The sequence below is a fragment of the Epinephelus lanceolatus genome, chromosome 1 (genome assembly GCF_041903045.1).
Source record: "Epinephelus lanceolatus isolate andai-2023 chromosome 1, ASM4190304v1, whole genome shotgun sequence".
Lineage (NCBI taxonomy): Eukaryota > Metazoa > Chordata > Actinopteri > Perciformes > Serranidae > Epinephelus > Epinephelus lanceolatus.
The window spans coordinates 13,919,114-13,937,127 of record NC_135734.1 but is presented as its reverse complement, the minus strand read 5'-3'; the positions used below and the strand labels follow the sequence as shown (position 1 = coordinate 13,937,127).

Below are 18,014 nucleotides of genomic sequence, written 5' to 3'. Positions count from 1 at the left end.
AAATTCAAAAGATAAATTTCTTTTGGATCTAAATCCTGTCAGTGGAAAAACCGCTACATGTGCTGTCAACTAATACTCATAACAGCAGAGGTGTTCCTGAATATTTTAGCCAGCCAAGTGTCTCACCAATGCGACTGTTGGCCAGCATGTCCGTCACAGCTGCGGTGTGGGCTGAGGGCTGAGGCTGAGGCTGAGGCTGCTGCTGCTGCTGTGGTTGGTATTGAGGTTGATACAGAGGTTGGTACTGCGGCTTGTACTGAGGCTGAGGCTGAGGCTTAGGCTGGCTCTGAGGCTGCGGCTTGGCCTCTCCGTGGGACAAGGTGGAGGAGGCCGAGGAGGAGGTGGAGGAGCCCTGGACGGTGCGGTTGATCCAGGAGTCCGGGCTCTGCAGGTTGGGATTGACCGCAGGCGGAGGAGCAATGACTGATGACTGCCTGCGCGCAGACGTCTCATCTTCAGAACCGGATGAGGAGTCTGAGAGCAAGAGAAGGCACAAAGTATGAGTTTAAAGCATTGTGTCCCCCTAGCTAATGGTCATTTGTTAGGGACATTGTAGCCGTCCCTCAAACGTCACTTCTTAAAGCCCCCATTTATTATAACAGAGCGGAGGGATGGTCTTCCTTCCTGTCTTACCTGGTGGTGTGCGGGTTTCAATGGGAGACTGGACATAAGTGGAGCGTCGTTTGGTAGGCATGGGCAGCGCCATCTTCTCCTCCTTATGTTTAGCCAGGGCTGCTTGTACTGCTTCAGAATGGATATCTGCACCGACAGAAAACAACACACACTTTGAGTTAGGAATGGCAGCTGAGGATCTGATTCAAAGCAAAGGAACAATAAAAGAAACAATGAAAACAGCCTTTAAAACTGAATCATCAAGAGCCAGTTTTCCCACAGCACATAGTCATACTCTGTTTTCCTTACAGACCTTTTTACTTCTTTGTATATTGGCTTAATAAGTGACTTAGAAAAAAATCTATAATTTCCCTATCTGTTGCTTGATGTTGTTATCATTTCATTTTAATTGTGCTGTGAGTTAGGGCTGCGTGATTAATTCATTTCATTTCCAAGTTTTGATTTTGGCTTCCAACCACCTCTTAGCTCCACTTTGGCAACGACTCTCTTGGTAGATTCAGCGACTTTTTAGATCCTCTTGGCGAGTTTATTTCTAAAAAGTGACGAGCAAAAAATTTTGCATCTTAGCAACAGCATCAGGGAAAGCCAGAAATAAATTAAAATGCATTATATTGTAGTTTATTCCCTCTCTTCCTCTCCTCCAACACAATGTTTAGATTTATATATTGTATATTACTTATTTTATTCACCTAATTTTTTAAAACAATTCATAAAACATTGTTTTTCCAATTGCATTGCAATTTTAGTTAAAATCAAGAATATACACTTTTAAAAGTCTTCTCAAAAAGTTCAATAAATGCATGATGCTTCCAAAGTCAATAAATATCTGTGTTAAATAATCGTTATCTCAATTCTGACCAGAATAATTGTGATTACTATATTTACCATCATCGAGCAGCCCTACTGTGAGTCTATAGATCAGTGGGTTACAATCTGCCAATCCAAAAGCCTCTTTCCCCAAAACAAGGAAGGGACAGAAACCGCAGCCTGGGAACTATGATAAGTTTAGATCCTGGTTCCTGAAGTCTAATGGCTGGTGAAGAAACCTGCATTCCTAAAAATGCTCTTGGGTTCCTGGAAGCTTGTGCTGTTAAAAAAAGGTAAAAAGGTGCTAAGCATGGCCGTAATAACACTGGTTATTCAGCTCTCAGTCTCAACACATTAAACCTGCGGTGACTTGAAAGGAAATATCATTTTGTTCTAAATTATCACAAGATTAAAAAAGCATGATAAACACTGCTTCATTTGTTTCCAGTAATTTTTGACAGTGAGGCTCTGGTGACGAAGAAACAGCCAATTTAAATATCAGGAGAAAATCCTGAGAGAATGACTGCGTTTTCCCACTGAAACAGGAAACCACGACGGGAGGAGAGAGCGAAGCTGCGTATTAGCCCACACGCTTGCCTACACACAGTAATAACTGCAGAGATACTTTCACTTGATGACACCCACAGGCACATTAAAAAAACCCACGTGAGCAGCCACATTCAGACTGCGTAACAAAACATGTGCAACAAAAGCCCACTCACTGACAAATCACATCTATTAACTCAGGGGACAAACATCAACACATTTAAATAAATCATCAAGCACAGCTCATCACACAGCAGCAGCGGGGACCATAATTACATAACTGGCATTCTGCTGAACAGATTGCTTGGGGCTAAATCATCTCCTCTCATAATGTGCCATCGTCCACCCTCACACAGGGGTGTCAGGAGAGGCTGACTCCTTACACATGTCTGGGAGGATGAGGGCTGTCTCCGTGGCGATAAGCACGGTTGGGTGTGTGGAGGGTAGCGGTGTGTTTTACACCACCTCCAATTAACTCTGGAGATGTACGATCTGATATCATCTTTCACTCTCTTTGGTTTACTGTTACACACTTGATTCAGTGGGATCATTTATCTGCTGCAGAGGCAGCAGCCTCAAACCAGTCTGTGTGTGAGTGCAGCATTGACAGGTTGTAATTAAATTAAGGCTGTTCTGCACTTTCTCTGCAGCCCATCAAATGATGAGCACTTTAATTACTTAAGTTTCTCAATGCTGCAGTGTTTTGTCATTTCTTCTTCCCAGCTGTTTATGCTGGGCTCTTTTAGAACTTCCCAATGTTTAGCCACCTTAGCAGCACATCTCTAGGGACACAAATGCACTTACTGTCTGTCTGTTTAACACATAAAGTGCCATGAAACATTTTATGAATCTTACAGACTTTGGTGATCCCCTGACTTTGCTTTACCACCATTAGGGTAAAATTTCGCCTTTGTCAGATTCCTCAGCTTATAACCAAACACCTGTAACACTAACAACATTTGCATCAACCTAGAGCTGTGCTTTTTGTTCAGTGTTAGCATGCTAAAATGCTCAACCGTATACCTATACAGTCTGTGTACTGAGCTCAGACAGTGGAGTGTGTGTTACCTCTGCCCTGTGTTGTCTCAAATCTATGATCCTCAGCCCTTTGTTCCCTCAACAGTATGTTCATTCAGCCCTATGTTCCCTCAACAGTATGTTCCCTCAGCCCTAGGTTTTCTCAAACTTATGTTACCTCAGCCCTATGTTCTCTCAACTGTATGTTACTTAAGCCCTATGTTCCTTGGACCCTATGTGCCCTCAGTCCTTTGTTCCCCTTAGCCCTGTTTCCCCCACCCTACATTCCCTGAACAGTATGTGCCTTCAGCCCTATGTTCCCTCAGTTTGCTCAAGCTTATGTTACCTTAGCCCTATGTTTCCCCTGTGCCCTCAATCCTGTGTACCCTCAGTCCTATGTTCCCTCAGCCCTGTTTCCTCAACCCTCAGTTCCCCCAACAGTATGTTCCCTGAACCCTGTGTTCCCTCAGCCCAGTTTCCTGAACCCTATGTTCCCTTAACACTATGTTTCTACAACCCTATGTTCCCTCAACCCTGTTCCCTCAATCCTGTGTTCCCTCAGCCGTTTCCTCAACCCTACGTTCCCTAAACAGTGTGTTCCTTCAGCCCTATGTTCCCTCAGCCCTAGGTTTCCCCTGTTCCCTCAATCCTGTGTTCCCTCACTCCTGTGTTCCCTCTGCCCTGTTTCCTCAACCCTATGTTCCCTAAACCCTGTATTCCCTCAGCCCTCTTTCCTCAACCCTATGTTCCCCCAATCCCATGTTCCCTCAACACTATGTTTCCACAACCCTATGTTCTCTCAGCCCTATGTTCCCACAATCCTGTTTCCTTAACCCTATGTTCCCTCAACCCTATGTTTCTACAACTCTTTGTTCCCACAACTGTGTTAGCTCAACCCTTTGTTCCCTCAGCTCTGTGTTCCCTCAGATCAATAACTCCAATGAGGTAATGTGTTTGCCCCTGTAATAAACTGGCCTACCCTAACCCAGTTATGGAAAGGCCGGCCCTGATGCTGAGGGAACATAGGGCCTAATTTGTATAGAAATAAAAACCATAGGTGCTGAGGGAACATAAGGCTGACCCCAGTACAGCCTGACAGAGCTGCTAGCCTGGTCGTAGAGAGTCTTGGTGTTGTAACCTGCTGGTTTATACAAGCTGGTGGTTGTAACTGCCAGCTGAACCTGGTGTCCAAAACAATTCCCCATTGGCAAGTCCCTAATGCACTACTTTCTGCCATTTTATTTTAGAGTCCAAAATACACATTGCGAGTTTATTAGGTACACTTAGCTAAAGCTAACAGTCTTACAATAAAAGCTATCTTAAAGAAAGTTATAATGTTCAGATTTAGACAGAGAGGTTTTGATTTGAGGATGTCATTTGTGGTGCTGTTGAACTGTATCACTGTTTACATTACTTTGTCCACCCCATTTATATCAATTAAAGTAGGCCAAATACTAAAAATACCTCTACCTCTACCTAAAAATTATGCACTATAAAAAGTGCAGTAAAAAGTCCCACAGTGGAACAACAATGTAGCATTGATGACATGTACATTAGGGCTGCATGATATGAGGAAAATCTATGATATGCGATAAATATCATGATAATGATATTAATTGCCATGAATAAACAGATATTAAAGTGTACTCAGTTCTGCCTTTCTGCTGCTCTTAGTACACTGAACACAAAATGCCCTAATAAAAAAAGAATGACGGTTAAAGAGAGCAGTTTTCTGCTGATAGTCTCTTTCAACGAACTAAAAAAATCCCTGACTGCAATATCACAGTCTTTCACAATGTATATTTGATATAAGTGAAAAATACAGGTATGTAACACTACACAGTGGGCAGCTGTGGTGAATTCAGTCCATTTACTACATTTGTAAGTGATGGAGCAAAATGATAATTATTCATATATGTCTAAAATCTCAATGTATGGCTTACGACAGAGTTGACTATTGATCGCATCAGGAGTAATGAATGAGTGAGCATGGGAGTGACTGCAGACACTTCACTGACTCCCTTATAAAGCAGCCTAGTTGAAATGTATCAGAGCACTTTCACTCTACTACACTGTGAACACAGTAAAATGGACGTCTCATAATATGGCAAAAGGCTCATCATCCCTCTCGTCCTTGGTCTGTGTTTTTCTCCTCCAGGCTGTCTCTTTCAACCCATCAGTCCTACAAAACTTCACTTCAGCGCTGCACTTTTAAAGCCAAAAACAAAGCTGCACTACTTTCCCTCAGTCCATTTAATTTACACTCATTCCTCTTCTCAATATATTGCACCAATCTCAATTTTGCCTCTATTTTTCCAGCTCTAATCCTCTCAGTGCTGAATCCTCCGCTCCTTCTGAAGCTTTCAATCAGATAAAAAAATATTCTGTTGCTGGTCAGATTTTCTATGACAACGAAGCACCCACCAAACTCCAGCCTAACAGACTTTAGATTAGTCAGCCTGGTATTTAGCATGCTGGTGTGTGAGGGTGTTTCACACGAGAGGCAAGAAATGTTGAAGAGGCGAGCGGTGAGACAGAATTAAGAAAAGGCACAGCAGGGTAGGGGCTGGTCCAGAGGGAGGATGCTTTTACAGTCTGAACCTCAGCTAACAGACACGCTAACATCCTCTACTCTACTGCTCTGTTTTCCTTTATTCTCGTCGGCGTCAGGTTTTCCCCTCCAGATCAGTACCCCCCTGTTCTCCTCACAGCCTCCTCACACATAGCCAGGCAGTGACATCACTCTGCTTTCAGAGTGTAGGGGTCCTCATGGAGGGGCTTCCCAGCTGCAGGGCTGCACTGGCGTCTGCTGCTCCCACAGACACACACACACACACAAAAACACACACACACACACACACACGATTCTTTAATTGGTCCCTTTGAAACAGCCCAGTGTTTGAGCTTAAAAACAGGCAGGCTCAACAAGTGAAGCTGATGTAGGCTAATTTGAAGTTATCTGAGGAAACAGCACTGCATGTCCTCAGTGCATCAGAGGTCTTCTTCCACATTTGCGGAAAAAGTGAAGCTGAATGCAGTTTTCTGATGTTCTGACCTGATCTGTAGCGGTCATCCCTGGTTCCTCCACTGCGATGTGTTCTGCGGGAGCGACGTTCTCTGTAACGGGATGAGCTGGAGGGGGGAGGGGCGTGGCTGGAGGAGGAACTGGGAGCGGGCTGCACATCATTCTGACGGGGCGGCTCCACTGTCACATAAACACAGCAAACATGTATTAGTTAATTGTATTACTAACACATGAGAATCTTGCTTACTGTCTTGCCTCTCTGTGTAATCTCGTTTGCTGCCTTAAAGGGAAACTTTGGTATTTTTTAACCTGGACACCATTTTTATATGTTTTTGTGTCTAAGTGACAAATGGAGACAACAACTTTGAGAACTGGTTCAGTATTGAGCCACGAAACAGGTTGCAATGAAATCTTTCAGGGCAATTGGACGTCATCAATGTATGTCCACTAAAACTGCTTTTTTTTGGCCACTGACAGGCAAGTGTCTGACCCGACAGAGAAATAAAACATTTTTCTTTACCTTTCTCTTGATATGGTCTGTATCTTCCTGCAACCACTGAACTCTTGTGAGATTTCTGCTTAAGCAAAACTTGGTTACACGCAATAACAAACAGACCATATCAGTGAAAGGTAAAGAAAAATGATCCTTGCCACAGTGTTTAAGACACAGAATAAAAATCTGAGCCTAGTTAAAAACAAGCACTTCTACTGAACGTAAAATGACAGTGCAAGGTTCCCCCAAATGTTGTGCTGTCACAACACTGGAATTTCAAACTCTGATACAATATGTTGAAAAACATCAACATTTCATACCATTTTTGATTCCATGGAGAAGAACTGACATTGACATTATAAAATTTGAAATTTTTATGAAAGGATAAATATAACAGGGCGGCACGGTGGTGTGGTGGTTAGCACTGTTGCCTCACAGCAAGAGGGTTCCTGGTTCGATCCCGGGTGTGGGAGCCCTTCTGTGCGGAGTTTGCATGTTCTCCCCGTGTCAGTGTGGGTTCTCCCCGGGTACTCCAGCTTCCTCCCACAGTCCAAAGACATGCAGGTTAATGGGTGACTCTAAATTGGCCGTAGGTGTGAATGTGAGTGTGAATGTTTGTCTGTCTCTATGTGTCAGCCCTGTGATAGTCTGGCGACCTGTCCAGGGTGTACCCTGCCTCTCGCCCAATGTCAGCTGGGATAGGCTCCAGCCCCCCCGCGACCCTCAAGAGGATGAAGCGGTTAGAAGATTGATGGATGGATGGATAAATATACCAAGGCTATAATATGAAAATGTTGACTTTTCTTTTCTTGGTCAGTAGCAGATAACAGCAGAATGACTGTAGTAAACATTAACAATAAGAGAGACTGAGGAAGTGCAGCTGCTAACAGTGTAACGATACAGCGGAAAATGAGTACTGAAACCATTTTGAATATTCAGAATTGATATGTAACATGGAATCAACATTATTTACAACACTACCTGAACGATTAAAATTCAGTTCCCATTAGCCAATTAGACACACAAACGTGAAAATAGGGTCCAGGTTGAAAAATACCACAGTTTTCCCTCAACAGGATTAAAAGCCATTTCTGTCAACTGTATTTTACCTTAAAAAGATAAGATCCACCATTTTGACTTTCAGAAACAAAATGACAAAAAAAGAAATTATAAAGCTGTGGAATTCCCCAGTTGCTACAAGAGAGGGGTTTAAAACATGTTTGCATACGTTGTGCAATTTTCTGAAACACTATAATATACTTAACTTATACAGGATATCAGATATGGAACAGGGAAGTGAATAATGATTTGATATGATTTAGAGTGTGTTAATTTAATTTAGGCTGTGCTGCACAATTTGTATTTTTCTTTCTGCATTTCCTGTTCCTACATTTGTTATTTTTACTATTAAATATTATCATCATTATGGTTTGTATATACTTTCTTCTCTTTTGTGTTCTCCCATATTTATCTCAAGTACAAATTCCCATATTAACACATAATAGGCCTGCATAAAGTATACACACACCCACTACATCACGTTACAGCTGACGGTGATGCAAACCAATACCAATAAACAATAGCACTATACTGGACTAGTAGATGAACTTAATTACAAGGACACATTCGGTCGACTCAATCAAGTTGCTTGATTGAGTCGACCGAATGTGTCCTTGTAATTAAGTTCGACTCAATCAAGTTGCTTGATGAGCAGAAGGAGACATTTTCTATCCATTAGCCGATTTCTTTGCAAACTCCAACAGCAACCATCATAGTCGTCAGAGTAGTGACGGGGCCTCCAGCAGGTAGACGCATATTGCATTCAGCCAACAACTAATCATCATTTGTGCTCCACCATCAGTGGGATGAAGGGAGATCAGCAGAGAGGTGGTACCACTAGGAGGCTGCAGTGAGCATTATCAGGTCTTGGTGTTTATTTACTGCAATCTATACCTCGATTACACCCCTGCATCTATTCTACGATGCATGTATGTTTTCAACATTTACTGATTTTTTAAAAACACAGCATTTACAATGTGTGTGACCCAAGTTGAAATAACTGGTTATAAAAAGACAAGCAAATGTATAAGACTTTAACTCAAAGTAAGCAGAGCACTTATTTTGTGTTACTGAGCCATGACAATAAGACACTGAAAATCAATTACATGGTATGACATGACACAGTATTTTCTTTTGTGTATAGCCAGAGAAGAAAAGGAAAGGCAGATAGGGGATACACAGTTATTAGTTACAGTTATGCTTTCCCAGGAAAGAAAAAAGAAAAGGTGAAGGGGTTTTTACCTGGAGTGTGGATGATGTAGGGAGCCAGGAGTTTGGTCCTTTTCTTCTCATAGCCCTTCTGTGTAATGTCACCTGTAAACGATCACAAAGAAGAAGAATGACTGCACAGACCAGGGACGGTGAGGCAAAGTCAAATAAACTTATATTTGACAGGAATAAACATCAGCTGTCAACAGCACACAGTCAACATTTTATGGGCAGTCTTTTTCCATTCTGAGATACATATATTCTTGATAAAATGTGTCATTTTAAGAGTAACAAAGACCCATAAAAAATGACTCAAATGATTTTGTCAGAACCAAATGACATAATTTTTATAGTCTGATAACTGAGGACTTTTGTAATGATCTACGTTGTCCGATGTGTCTAAATGTGGTCTATCACCACATCTTCAAACACAACAGTGGTGACAGAGCAACAGAGAGACTGGTACAATAAACAAAACTTTGTAAAGGAGAACACGGAAACACATATGGATGCACACAGTTGTTACAGTAATCTCCAGAGATGGCTGAGGGCCTAAAAGATGTGGCTCGTTTCCAGCCTCAAGTACGACACGAAGAGAAAAACAAAACAGGACTAAATTTGGAAACGTACGGAAACATGGGCAAGAGATGGGATGATTCAGAGACGCAGAGAACGAAAACAAGAGAGGCATTAAAGCTGAGGATGAGAGGGGTGGGAGGCACACAGAGATTAAAATGGGAGAAAGTGACAGAGGTGAGTGACGGTGCATCCGGAGGACAGAGGAGGAGGAATCTCCTGTAAGAGCAAAATGTCCCTCCCGTCCCCCCTGCTGACAACCCATCTGCATCTTCCTCCACCCCACCAGACACAACACGGGCCGACTGAGCCTCTCCGCAGGCCCTGAAGCGATGCAGCTACTCTGCCAAACTCCTCTGTGGGCAAAGCTGTCAGATTTTCAGACACATACTAAAAATCCATCTGGAGAACCTGCACTCACTTTTCTCCTGACTGTGCTGAGCATTGATGATTCATTCAGTATGTCCGCCAATGGCTGCCCTGACTGCTCTCAAACCTCCTCTTCATCATGAAGACTGACTCAATAACACAGTGGCTTCAGCCTCTTTCACACACAGTTCCCAGTAAATTACTGAGTTAACTTTCCAGGAACTGCAAGTGGTTGTCACTATTCAGACCTACGCTACATTCAGGAACATCTCCTTCTTATCGCCTTTTCACACATGTGCCATGGCGATGCCGGAATAGATGGGGCAAGGGACAGTCCAATTGATGGTGGTAATACAACACTTATGGATGACAACTGCCGTAAAACCCAACAGAAGAAGAAGAAAATCGAGCAAGGCTGTATTGTATTTAATATTCAACAAGTTTGCGAGACAAGCAACTAACCTGTGGAAGCTCTGGCTTAAACAACAAGACACAGATTCAAATATATCATCGGAAGAGTCTTGTGATTGGTTCGCTTCAGATGGACGTAACCTTTTATGTGCTTGCCCCTGCAATGTTACTGCTTTCATTCAAAACACAGCCGTACTGACAATTTCCCAGAATGTTACTCATCTTGAGATGGGAAAATGGTGGTACAGACTTCCCTAGATATTAACCCATGCAGGAAATATACCTGAGCATTTCAGGCATGAATGGTGTGTCAAAACTGAAAACTAAAGAAGCCTGCACTGTCTGTGTGGTGACCCTGGGTTGTTTTAACTCTGTTTGATATTAGCCAGTCTGACATCTGATCCCATTTTGTGACCAGCAGCGCCTCTTCTGCAGTTGAATCATCTCCTGGAGCTCTGACAGTTAATCCCTGATTAGAAAATTAGGCTGCTGAGATGCACAGTGATGAAAGGTTGAAGCTGTCTGACACTGATGTTGACTCTTCCCAGTTACACCACAGAGGACAAAAGAGAGGTGAACAACCGCAAGGCACACGACTACATACAGCACAAACCTGGGGCTGGGCAACAGAGTTGAATTCAGTTACAATATGAATAAGAATATTTCATAATATTAAAGGATACTTGTGCTTTATTACAACTTCAGTCTAATTTTTGTAGTTTTGGCCAGAGAACATAAGCCAACACACGACCAGACAATTTGTACAGTTTAGACAAGACTGAACTCTCAATTCCCTTAGGCTGGGCGATATGTAGAAATACCTTAATATCGAGCGGAAATATTGTAGAGTTGTAGAGTAGAGTGTAGTATTGGTGCTTTCACAAAATATTTGAACAATGAGTTTTTGATAAAGAATCATCAGTACTGTGGATACAATGCCTAAATGTGTAAAGGCACTTAACAGAACAACTAAATCAATCTGGTAAGTTCAGAAAATTACATCATTTTACTGTGATGCAGCCTTTAATACCAGGAAAGGACAACACTTACCATGATACAATATCCAAAATCTAAGACGATATCTCATATCACTATAGTGATATAATATCAATACATTGCCCAGCACCTACTTAAATTTTTATACCAACATTTACAAATCCTTAAAGTACTGAGAATTGTTTTTAAATTCAGTGTATCTACAATTTCACAACAACTGGACAAACTCCATCTGCAGAGGAAGATCATGTGATGTGACTGAAAGCTACAGAACAGCTACTAAACGGACCTTGAGAATTAACTTTTAATCTCAACAGTTTAGCAAGATTATCTAAACCACTTCATATGGTGATAAAACCAAATCTGAATATGCACATGAGTGTATCTGTAATAATATCTCATGGCAACTCTGAACCATTAATTTGGTCTGTAAACTGTGATGGACGTTTGCAACAGACAGAATGGGTAATAATTTTACTATTATCCTTTCTTCTCTTCCAACTAAAGTTGGAGTTTGTTTAAACCAGCATGATTGTGTTACTACTTGTGTTTCTTACCCTGTCACACCTCTTTTTAGTAATGCTGTGTTCCCAGATTTTCAGCAATTTTATTGTAACTAACAGGATTAACAGTCAAAAGTATGAAAATAAGATCCCAGACAACCAGAATTATATTTAATTAAGAGCAATTATATTGAGTAGATGGTAAATATATACCATCAAATAATCTTTGCATCAGTCAAAAAATTTTCTGGACAACAGAAAGTGTCAAAAAATAACATATGACCATACAAACTCAATATACAGTATCTCAATCTCAATCAAAGACAAAACACTACAGGGCTGCAATTAATGATGGTTTTTGTTACTGAACAATCTGGCAGTTATTTTCACATTAAATCAATCATTTGTTCAGTCTATAAAATGTCAAGAAATTGTGAAAAATAATACTGATTATAATTTCCTAGAGCCCCAAATGGCACCTTCAAATTGCTTCGTCTGGCCAATCAACAGTCCAAAAACCAAAGATTCTTCATTTACTTTACTAAATGACAAAGAAAAGCAGCAAATTTGAGAAGCTTGAACCATAAACTGTTTCCCATTTTTCCGAAAAAAAAAATGACACAATTGAAACAATTGATCAATTATCAAAATAGTCAATTAATAGGCAATTAATCGACTAATCGCTGCAGCTCTACAAAACACAAAACACAGATCCAACTCGACATTTAAATGCTTACTGACTATTTAAGCTTTGTCAACAAGATCTATACATTGATCACAGTTCTTCAGCACAGCAGACACCAAAGCAGCAATACTTCAACAAATTGCTCATGTACTCAGATAACCAGGATGCTGCTGACACACTGAGACAAGCTGACAAAGAGTGCTCATGTTTGAAGGATATCGCCTGAGAGCCCACTCCAACACAATATCTACTCAGGGATTTTTTTTTTTCTGAGGAAAAAAGGGAAGAAAAAGCAAACACTTCCATAAGTAATGCATGAACGGTACAGTTGGCCTCGCTCAGTCACATGATTTATTTTTAGCTCATGTGAACAGGCAGTTTCTCTGCAGAGAGACACAGGGGGAGAGAGAGAGAGAGAGAGAGAGAGAGAGAGAGAGAGAGAGAAATGCTACTCTTATCCACAGCTCGGTTGTTTTCCTGCCATTTTGTCACGTTCTTGTTTATTTTAATTGTATGGTTTGTACTAAAGTGCTCTGGAAACATTGCATTGTTTACAGTAATGCCAATTTAGCCTCTGAAATTGAAATCAAATTGAGAAAGCGAGAGAGACAGAGAGGGATGGAGTCCATGATGGGGGAGGGGCTGCTCTGGCATTTAAATCACAAAGTAATCACTCTTCCATCTGGATGATGAGAAATTCATCTGTTTTTTCCTGGTTGCATCATCAGATCCACGCTCCAGCAGTGGGAGCTGAAGAGTTAAAACCTTTAAGGGAATATTAGTGTTCAGTCTTCTTATGTTTTTCTCAGTAAAATGAATAAATATATGACTTTTTGTCAACTCGGTGAGATGTCAACTCCATCAGATTTTACCTCTGACATCCATTATGTTTGCTATTAAAGAAAAAAACTATATTGGTAGGAGGCTGACTCATTACAAGGTTTAATAGTCAAGACTTTGATCTATTAAAACACATTTTCCCAGCCTAACTGAAGAGTAAAAATCAAAACCCCAAACAAGTAAGATTTTATCCCAGTTCTCAAGATTGTGAAACATCCCTTTACAAACTTAGAACTTGTTCAGGTCTTATTTATTCAGTCTAATGCTCAGTACTTTCTTAAAACACGCATTTTAGCTAAGACCTTATGATTTAAAACACTTGCAAGAACAAGTGGAGTGAGCAAACTGGGTGAGTGTGTGCGTCTGAACCCTGCTCGTGCATTCCATTGAGCAGAGTTCAAATACATTTACTCGCCCAGGCGTGCTACCCATCCATGTGTGAGGATGTTTTTGTGGAAGTGTTTTAAATAGTAAGGTATTAGTGAAAATGCACCGTGCATAGGACTGGATAAATAAAATTTGGATCATACTGCAAAGATGTGTGAGTTTGTAAACAGATAATTTGACAAATGTTTGCTATTGTTAAATGTGGACCCTTTTAGGTAATCAATGTTTTTGGATTCTTCATCCACCATGGAGGCATGCAAGACAAACTTTTTTCTTAACAAATTCCATCCAACATAAGGTGAGAAACTGATACACAAATGATCATTTTTATGGGTGAAGTACTCCTACAAGGGGTGCTTCTGATCGGTGAACTACATTTCAACAGAGCTGCATAATATCAGACAGGAAATGAAATGTGGCCAAACTGGGAACTGGAATATGAGGAAAATGATAAAAGCCATTGTCATATCTGTTTCTTTGTATTCGGCACACGTTGAGCAGCCCGAGCTGTACCTTCTGTATAAAATGTGCTTTAAAAATGATAACTGATTTTTTGGTAATGATTTATTACAAACCTCAGAAGAGGATCTGTTCCTGCCTGCTCACAATTTACACTCAGTCAAAGAGATCTGCTTAAGAGGCAAAGCACGGCTCCTCTGAGGTGACGAGGGCCTCACTCGTTAACCCACTTTCTCACAGTGACCCAGTCATGTCTGTCCTGATGGTGGTGGTCACAATCAAACCATTTCAGTGACGAGTGTAACAGCCAGGCTTCGCACGAAGCTGCCCACAGCTCTCCTCTTTTGTCTCGGTTTGACAAACACATTGGTGAAGAGGACACTCACCTTGGAGCTTATGTTTTATTTTTCCACAATGCGAAGAAAGAAACATCAAAGCTGTGCCTTCTCCACAGCCTTGTACACTCTCGCACTCGCTGTAGCCTTGGATTATTTGAATTGCAGCGAGTCTGCTCTCTCCTTCTACTCCACGGGCACTCCGTCTGAATAGTAATTAGCTGCCGACCTCTATTCTCTCTCCCTGCTTTTACCCTCTCCCTCATTGCATCTCACTCAGTTGCTTTCTTGGGATAACAGTTTTAAACACATGTCGACACCTGCTTGCTGAAAATGATCCAAGTATTACAAATATTACAGGGAAAACAGGGGCTTCCAGCTGTTATCTCACAGAAAACAGACAGTGTCAACAAGGTTTGAAGATAAGACGCCACACACCAAGTGAGATCTTCCAAATGTAATAAGTCAGTTAAAATCTACACTTTTATTATGTGAGTGCTACAGCAGGCTCCCTCTGCTCCATCTGTATTTGTTGAGTTCACGTGTGTTGTTTTCATGAGGGGGGGTTGTTGTATATTTGTCAAATTAACCTTCCTGGAGCCAAAAGAGCCGTCACATTTTTATCTGTAGATAGAACAAACACCCTACTGAAACCTCCCAGCTGCCTCCTCTTAGCAGCAGGCCGAACATCTCCCTCAGCCAAAGATCACCCACTCAACTGTGTCCACACACACACACACACACACACACACACACACACCAGTCTGACCACAGCTACCGGACACACGCCTGACAATGTTTAACATGATCAACTGTTAAACTTAGACAACATAACGCTGCATAAGTAAGGAAGTATGTGTAACATCTGTCTCACTCTGTTTCTCTTTCACACACATACATGTTTCCTGCGAAGGAGGATGATGTCATGTTCTCCAGTATTCAATCTCACTCCCTCTGACAGTGAGACAGTCTGAGTTTTCCTGCTGAGCATGCAAAACCAAATCCAGCTATATTTCTCTTTGTTAGAAAAGTAAGAGAGGCGACCACCATGTGACAAACTGCACTGGCAATAAAAGTCATTGTGTAGCATGTAGGCAAAGTGAGAAGTGGTTTGACAATTACATCTGGGATCGTATCTAATCATCTACATATGTGGAATGACAGGTGTGTGTCTGTACGTGTGTGTACTTGCTGTCTGCTTGTGAACGACCACAAATCTCAGAGGAGGAGCTGACAGTTCAGAGTGCATGTCCATACCAGACTGCTGCAAGAGGTAGGCAGGTAAAATGTGCGACCAGTGGGTAAATGTAACTAAGCATATTTAATCAGTACTGTACTTAAGCACAATTTTAGGGTACTTGTACTTTACTTGAGTATTTTCATTTTATGCTACTTTATAATTCTACTCTACCTAAGAGATCAGAGGACGATTGTTGATATTTGAGTTCAACACCCAAACAAATACACCCGCCTGTTTGTGCTCCTTCAGAAGCTCTGATGTTATTTACGTTTCATTACCATTATGGTGTAGCTCCACTACTCATGGGCGAGGCTGTGGTAGAGGGGGAGCAGCCAGCATAGTGTTGTGTAACTTAGTCCCAGACACTTTGCTTCGTTTCTATCTACAGAGCCGTGGACCATGAGGAGATATTCACTGAATTTGAGTGTATAGGGTTAGAATTGCTGACTGCACCATGAAGTTTACTTTCACACTTTCACACTGTTGTACTTGAGTGACATTTTGAATGCAGGACTTTCACTTATTACAGTGTATTACTACACTGGGATGTTGCTGTATTTACTTAAGCAACAGATCTGAGTAGTTACACCACAGAGCGTGTGACTGACATTTAAGATAACAGTGTTGACCACAATCAAAACCTGTTACATCTTTATTAACCCTCCTTGTATTTACTTTGATTTCCCTCTGGCTAGCCTTAAGATTGGAAAAATCATTCATATTTCACATTTTATGACGAGTTTATACATATTCAAGGTAAAACTGGTCCAGTTCTTCATTCAAGGTGTAATGTTTGAGCTGACTGAAACATCAACCCTAAGACTAGATGCATGTTTATGGCTGCATCATTGCATCAAATGGAAGTGTTCTTAGTGTCCTGTGCATCATTTTATACACATTTTCCAAAATTAAGCCTGACATAGGCTAGTCTTTGGACTCAGCAGAAATAGAGCCATTAACTACTACAGTTTTTCCTAATTGCTTATATCCTTTCCCACCAAAATTACCCCATGTATGCAAGTTTTTTCTGACATGGGGAAACCCGCTAAAAATAGGCTACAGACTGCAGCAGACAAGTATGCCTTTCTCTGTGTTTTCGGTGCGCCATTGCATCTCACTGGTTAAGGGGTGAAAATTGGCATGTACACCTGGGTGTTGTGTTAATATCAATACCGATCAGAGCCGGAGCCGATAAATACCTGTGTCATTTGACCCAGGTGTGAATGCCAATTGTAACCTTTGGCATTACACTAAAAAGCCAAAAGTTAGCAGGTGTTGACAGGTTTTTTATTCAGTGGGAAAGTGAATTTCAACACATCATCCTAAACACTGTTGTGGCACTGCTTACAAAGTAACATGTCAAGTTACCATTGCTTCAGTCAAGACAGTTAAATGTCTCATCTCTATGTCAATATGACAAAGGCCAATAAAACTGTGACTCTTACTGTCCTTAAGACTTGAATACAGTGACTCAGTAAAAAGTAAAATATACTCCACAGCAAACTAAACTCATCGTACCGAAGCAGTGTTTAACATTGTTCACCTTTTTGGTATGTTAACTGCAAGATCTGCTAAAAATATAATAGATTAAAAAAAAGTATAGTGATATATAGTGATTACTTTGACAGATATTGCAATTGTGATGAGTCGCAATTTTATTGCAATGATCATATTTGTATTTCATTTTGACTGAGAAAAATGTTTTAAAAAATGATGATGATGTGATTTTTGCTGGGGTCTGTACGAAACAAGCAGGTTCCTTTTAATCTGGAATATAATTTGTGGGCTGGGGCATTTCTGTAGCGCCACAATGCTTCATTTATTTTGTGACACATTTTACTTTTATCAAAAAATTGCATCTCCTGCAATTTGGATACTACACTTGGCCATATTGCAATTTCAATAATATTTCAATGATCGTGCAGCACAAACAGTCAAGGCAAATGTCTCAACAACTGTAGGTTAATAAGGAAAAATATAAAATGCACATTATTCTTTTACCATGCAGCAGTTCATCAGGAGAAGGTATAGTAAATATACAGTGGTAAGTCAGACAAAGAAAACTGGTATTACAGGCACTGGTGAGTGAAAGAAGTGCTGGAATAAGACTAAAGCCTTAATGCAAACACACACACGCGCGCGCGCACACACACACACACACACACACACACACACACACACACACATTCTCTCTGCAGGTCTCAAGTGATACTCCCCCTCTGGAGTAGCAGGCAGGGTGCGGCCAACTCAGGTAACAGAATGATTCATGTTTCACTCCTCACAGTCGGTAAACTCAATGCTGAAAGGGAGTGACAACACACACACACACACACACACACACACACACACAAAGGCCTTTAGGGCCAGTTGGAGTAATAACAGGGGCTACAAAGCAGAAAAGCAAAGAAGTAAAAGAAGAAGTGA

The 18,014-nt window shown here is 41.1% G+C and overlaps 1 protein-coding gene across 2 annotated transcripts in view; it reads right to left on the bottom strand.

The window, feature by feature from the left end:
• Positions 1–18,014, bottom strand: part of dip2bb (disco-interacting protein 2 homolog Bb) — a 53,856-nt gene that overhangs the window by 26,119 nt on the left and 9,723 nt on the right. For both annotated transcript variants that reach the window (XM_033627106.2, XM_033627108.2), the window contains exons 2-5: positions 8,823–8,894; positions 6,059–6,208; positions 634–759; positions 127–474 (exon numbers count right to left, since the gene is read on the bottom strand). In XM_033627106.2, the coding sequence (XP_033482997.2) occupies positions 127–474; positions 634–759; positions 6,059–6,208; positions 8,823–8,894 (696 nt within the window). The remainder of the gene's footprint in view (positions 1–126; positions 475–633; positions 760–6,058; positions 6,209–8,822; positions 8,895–18,014) is intronic.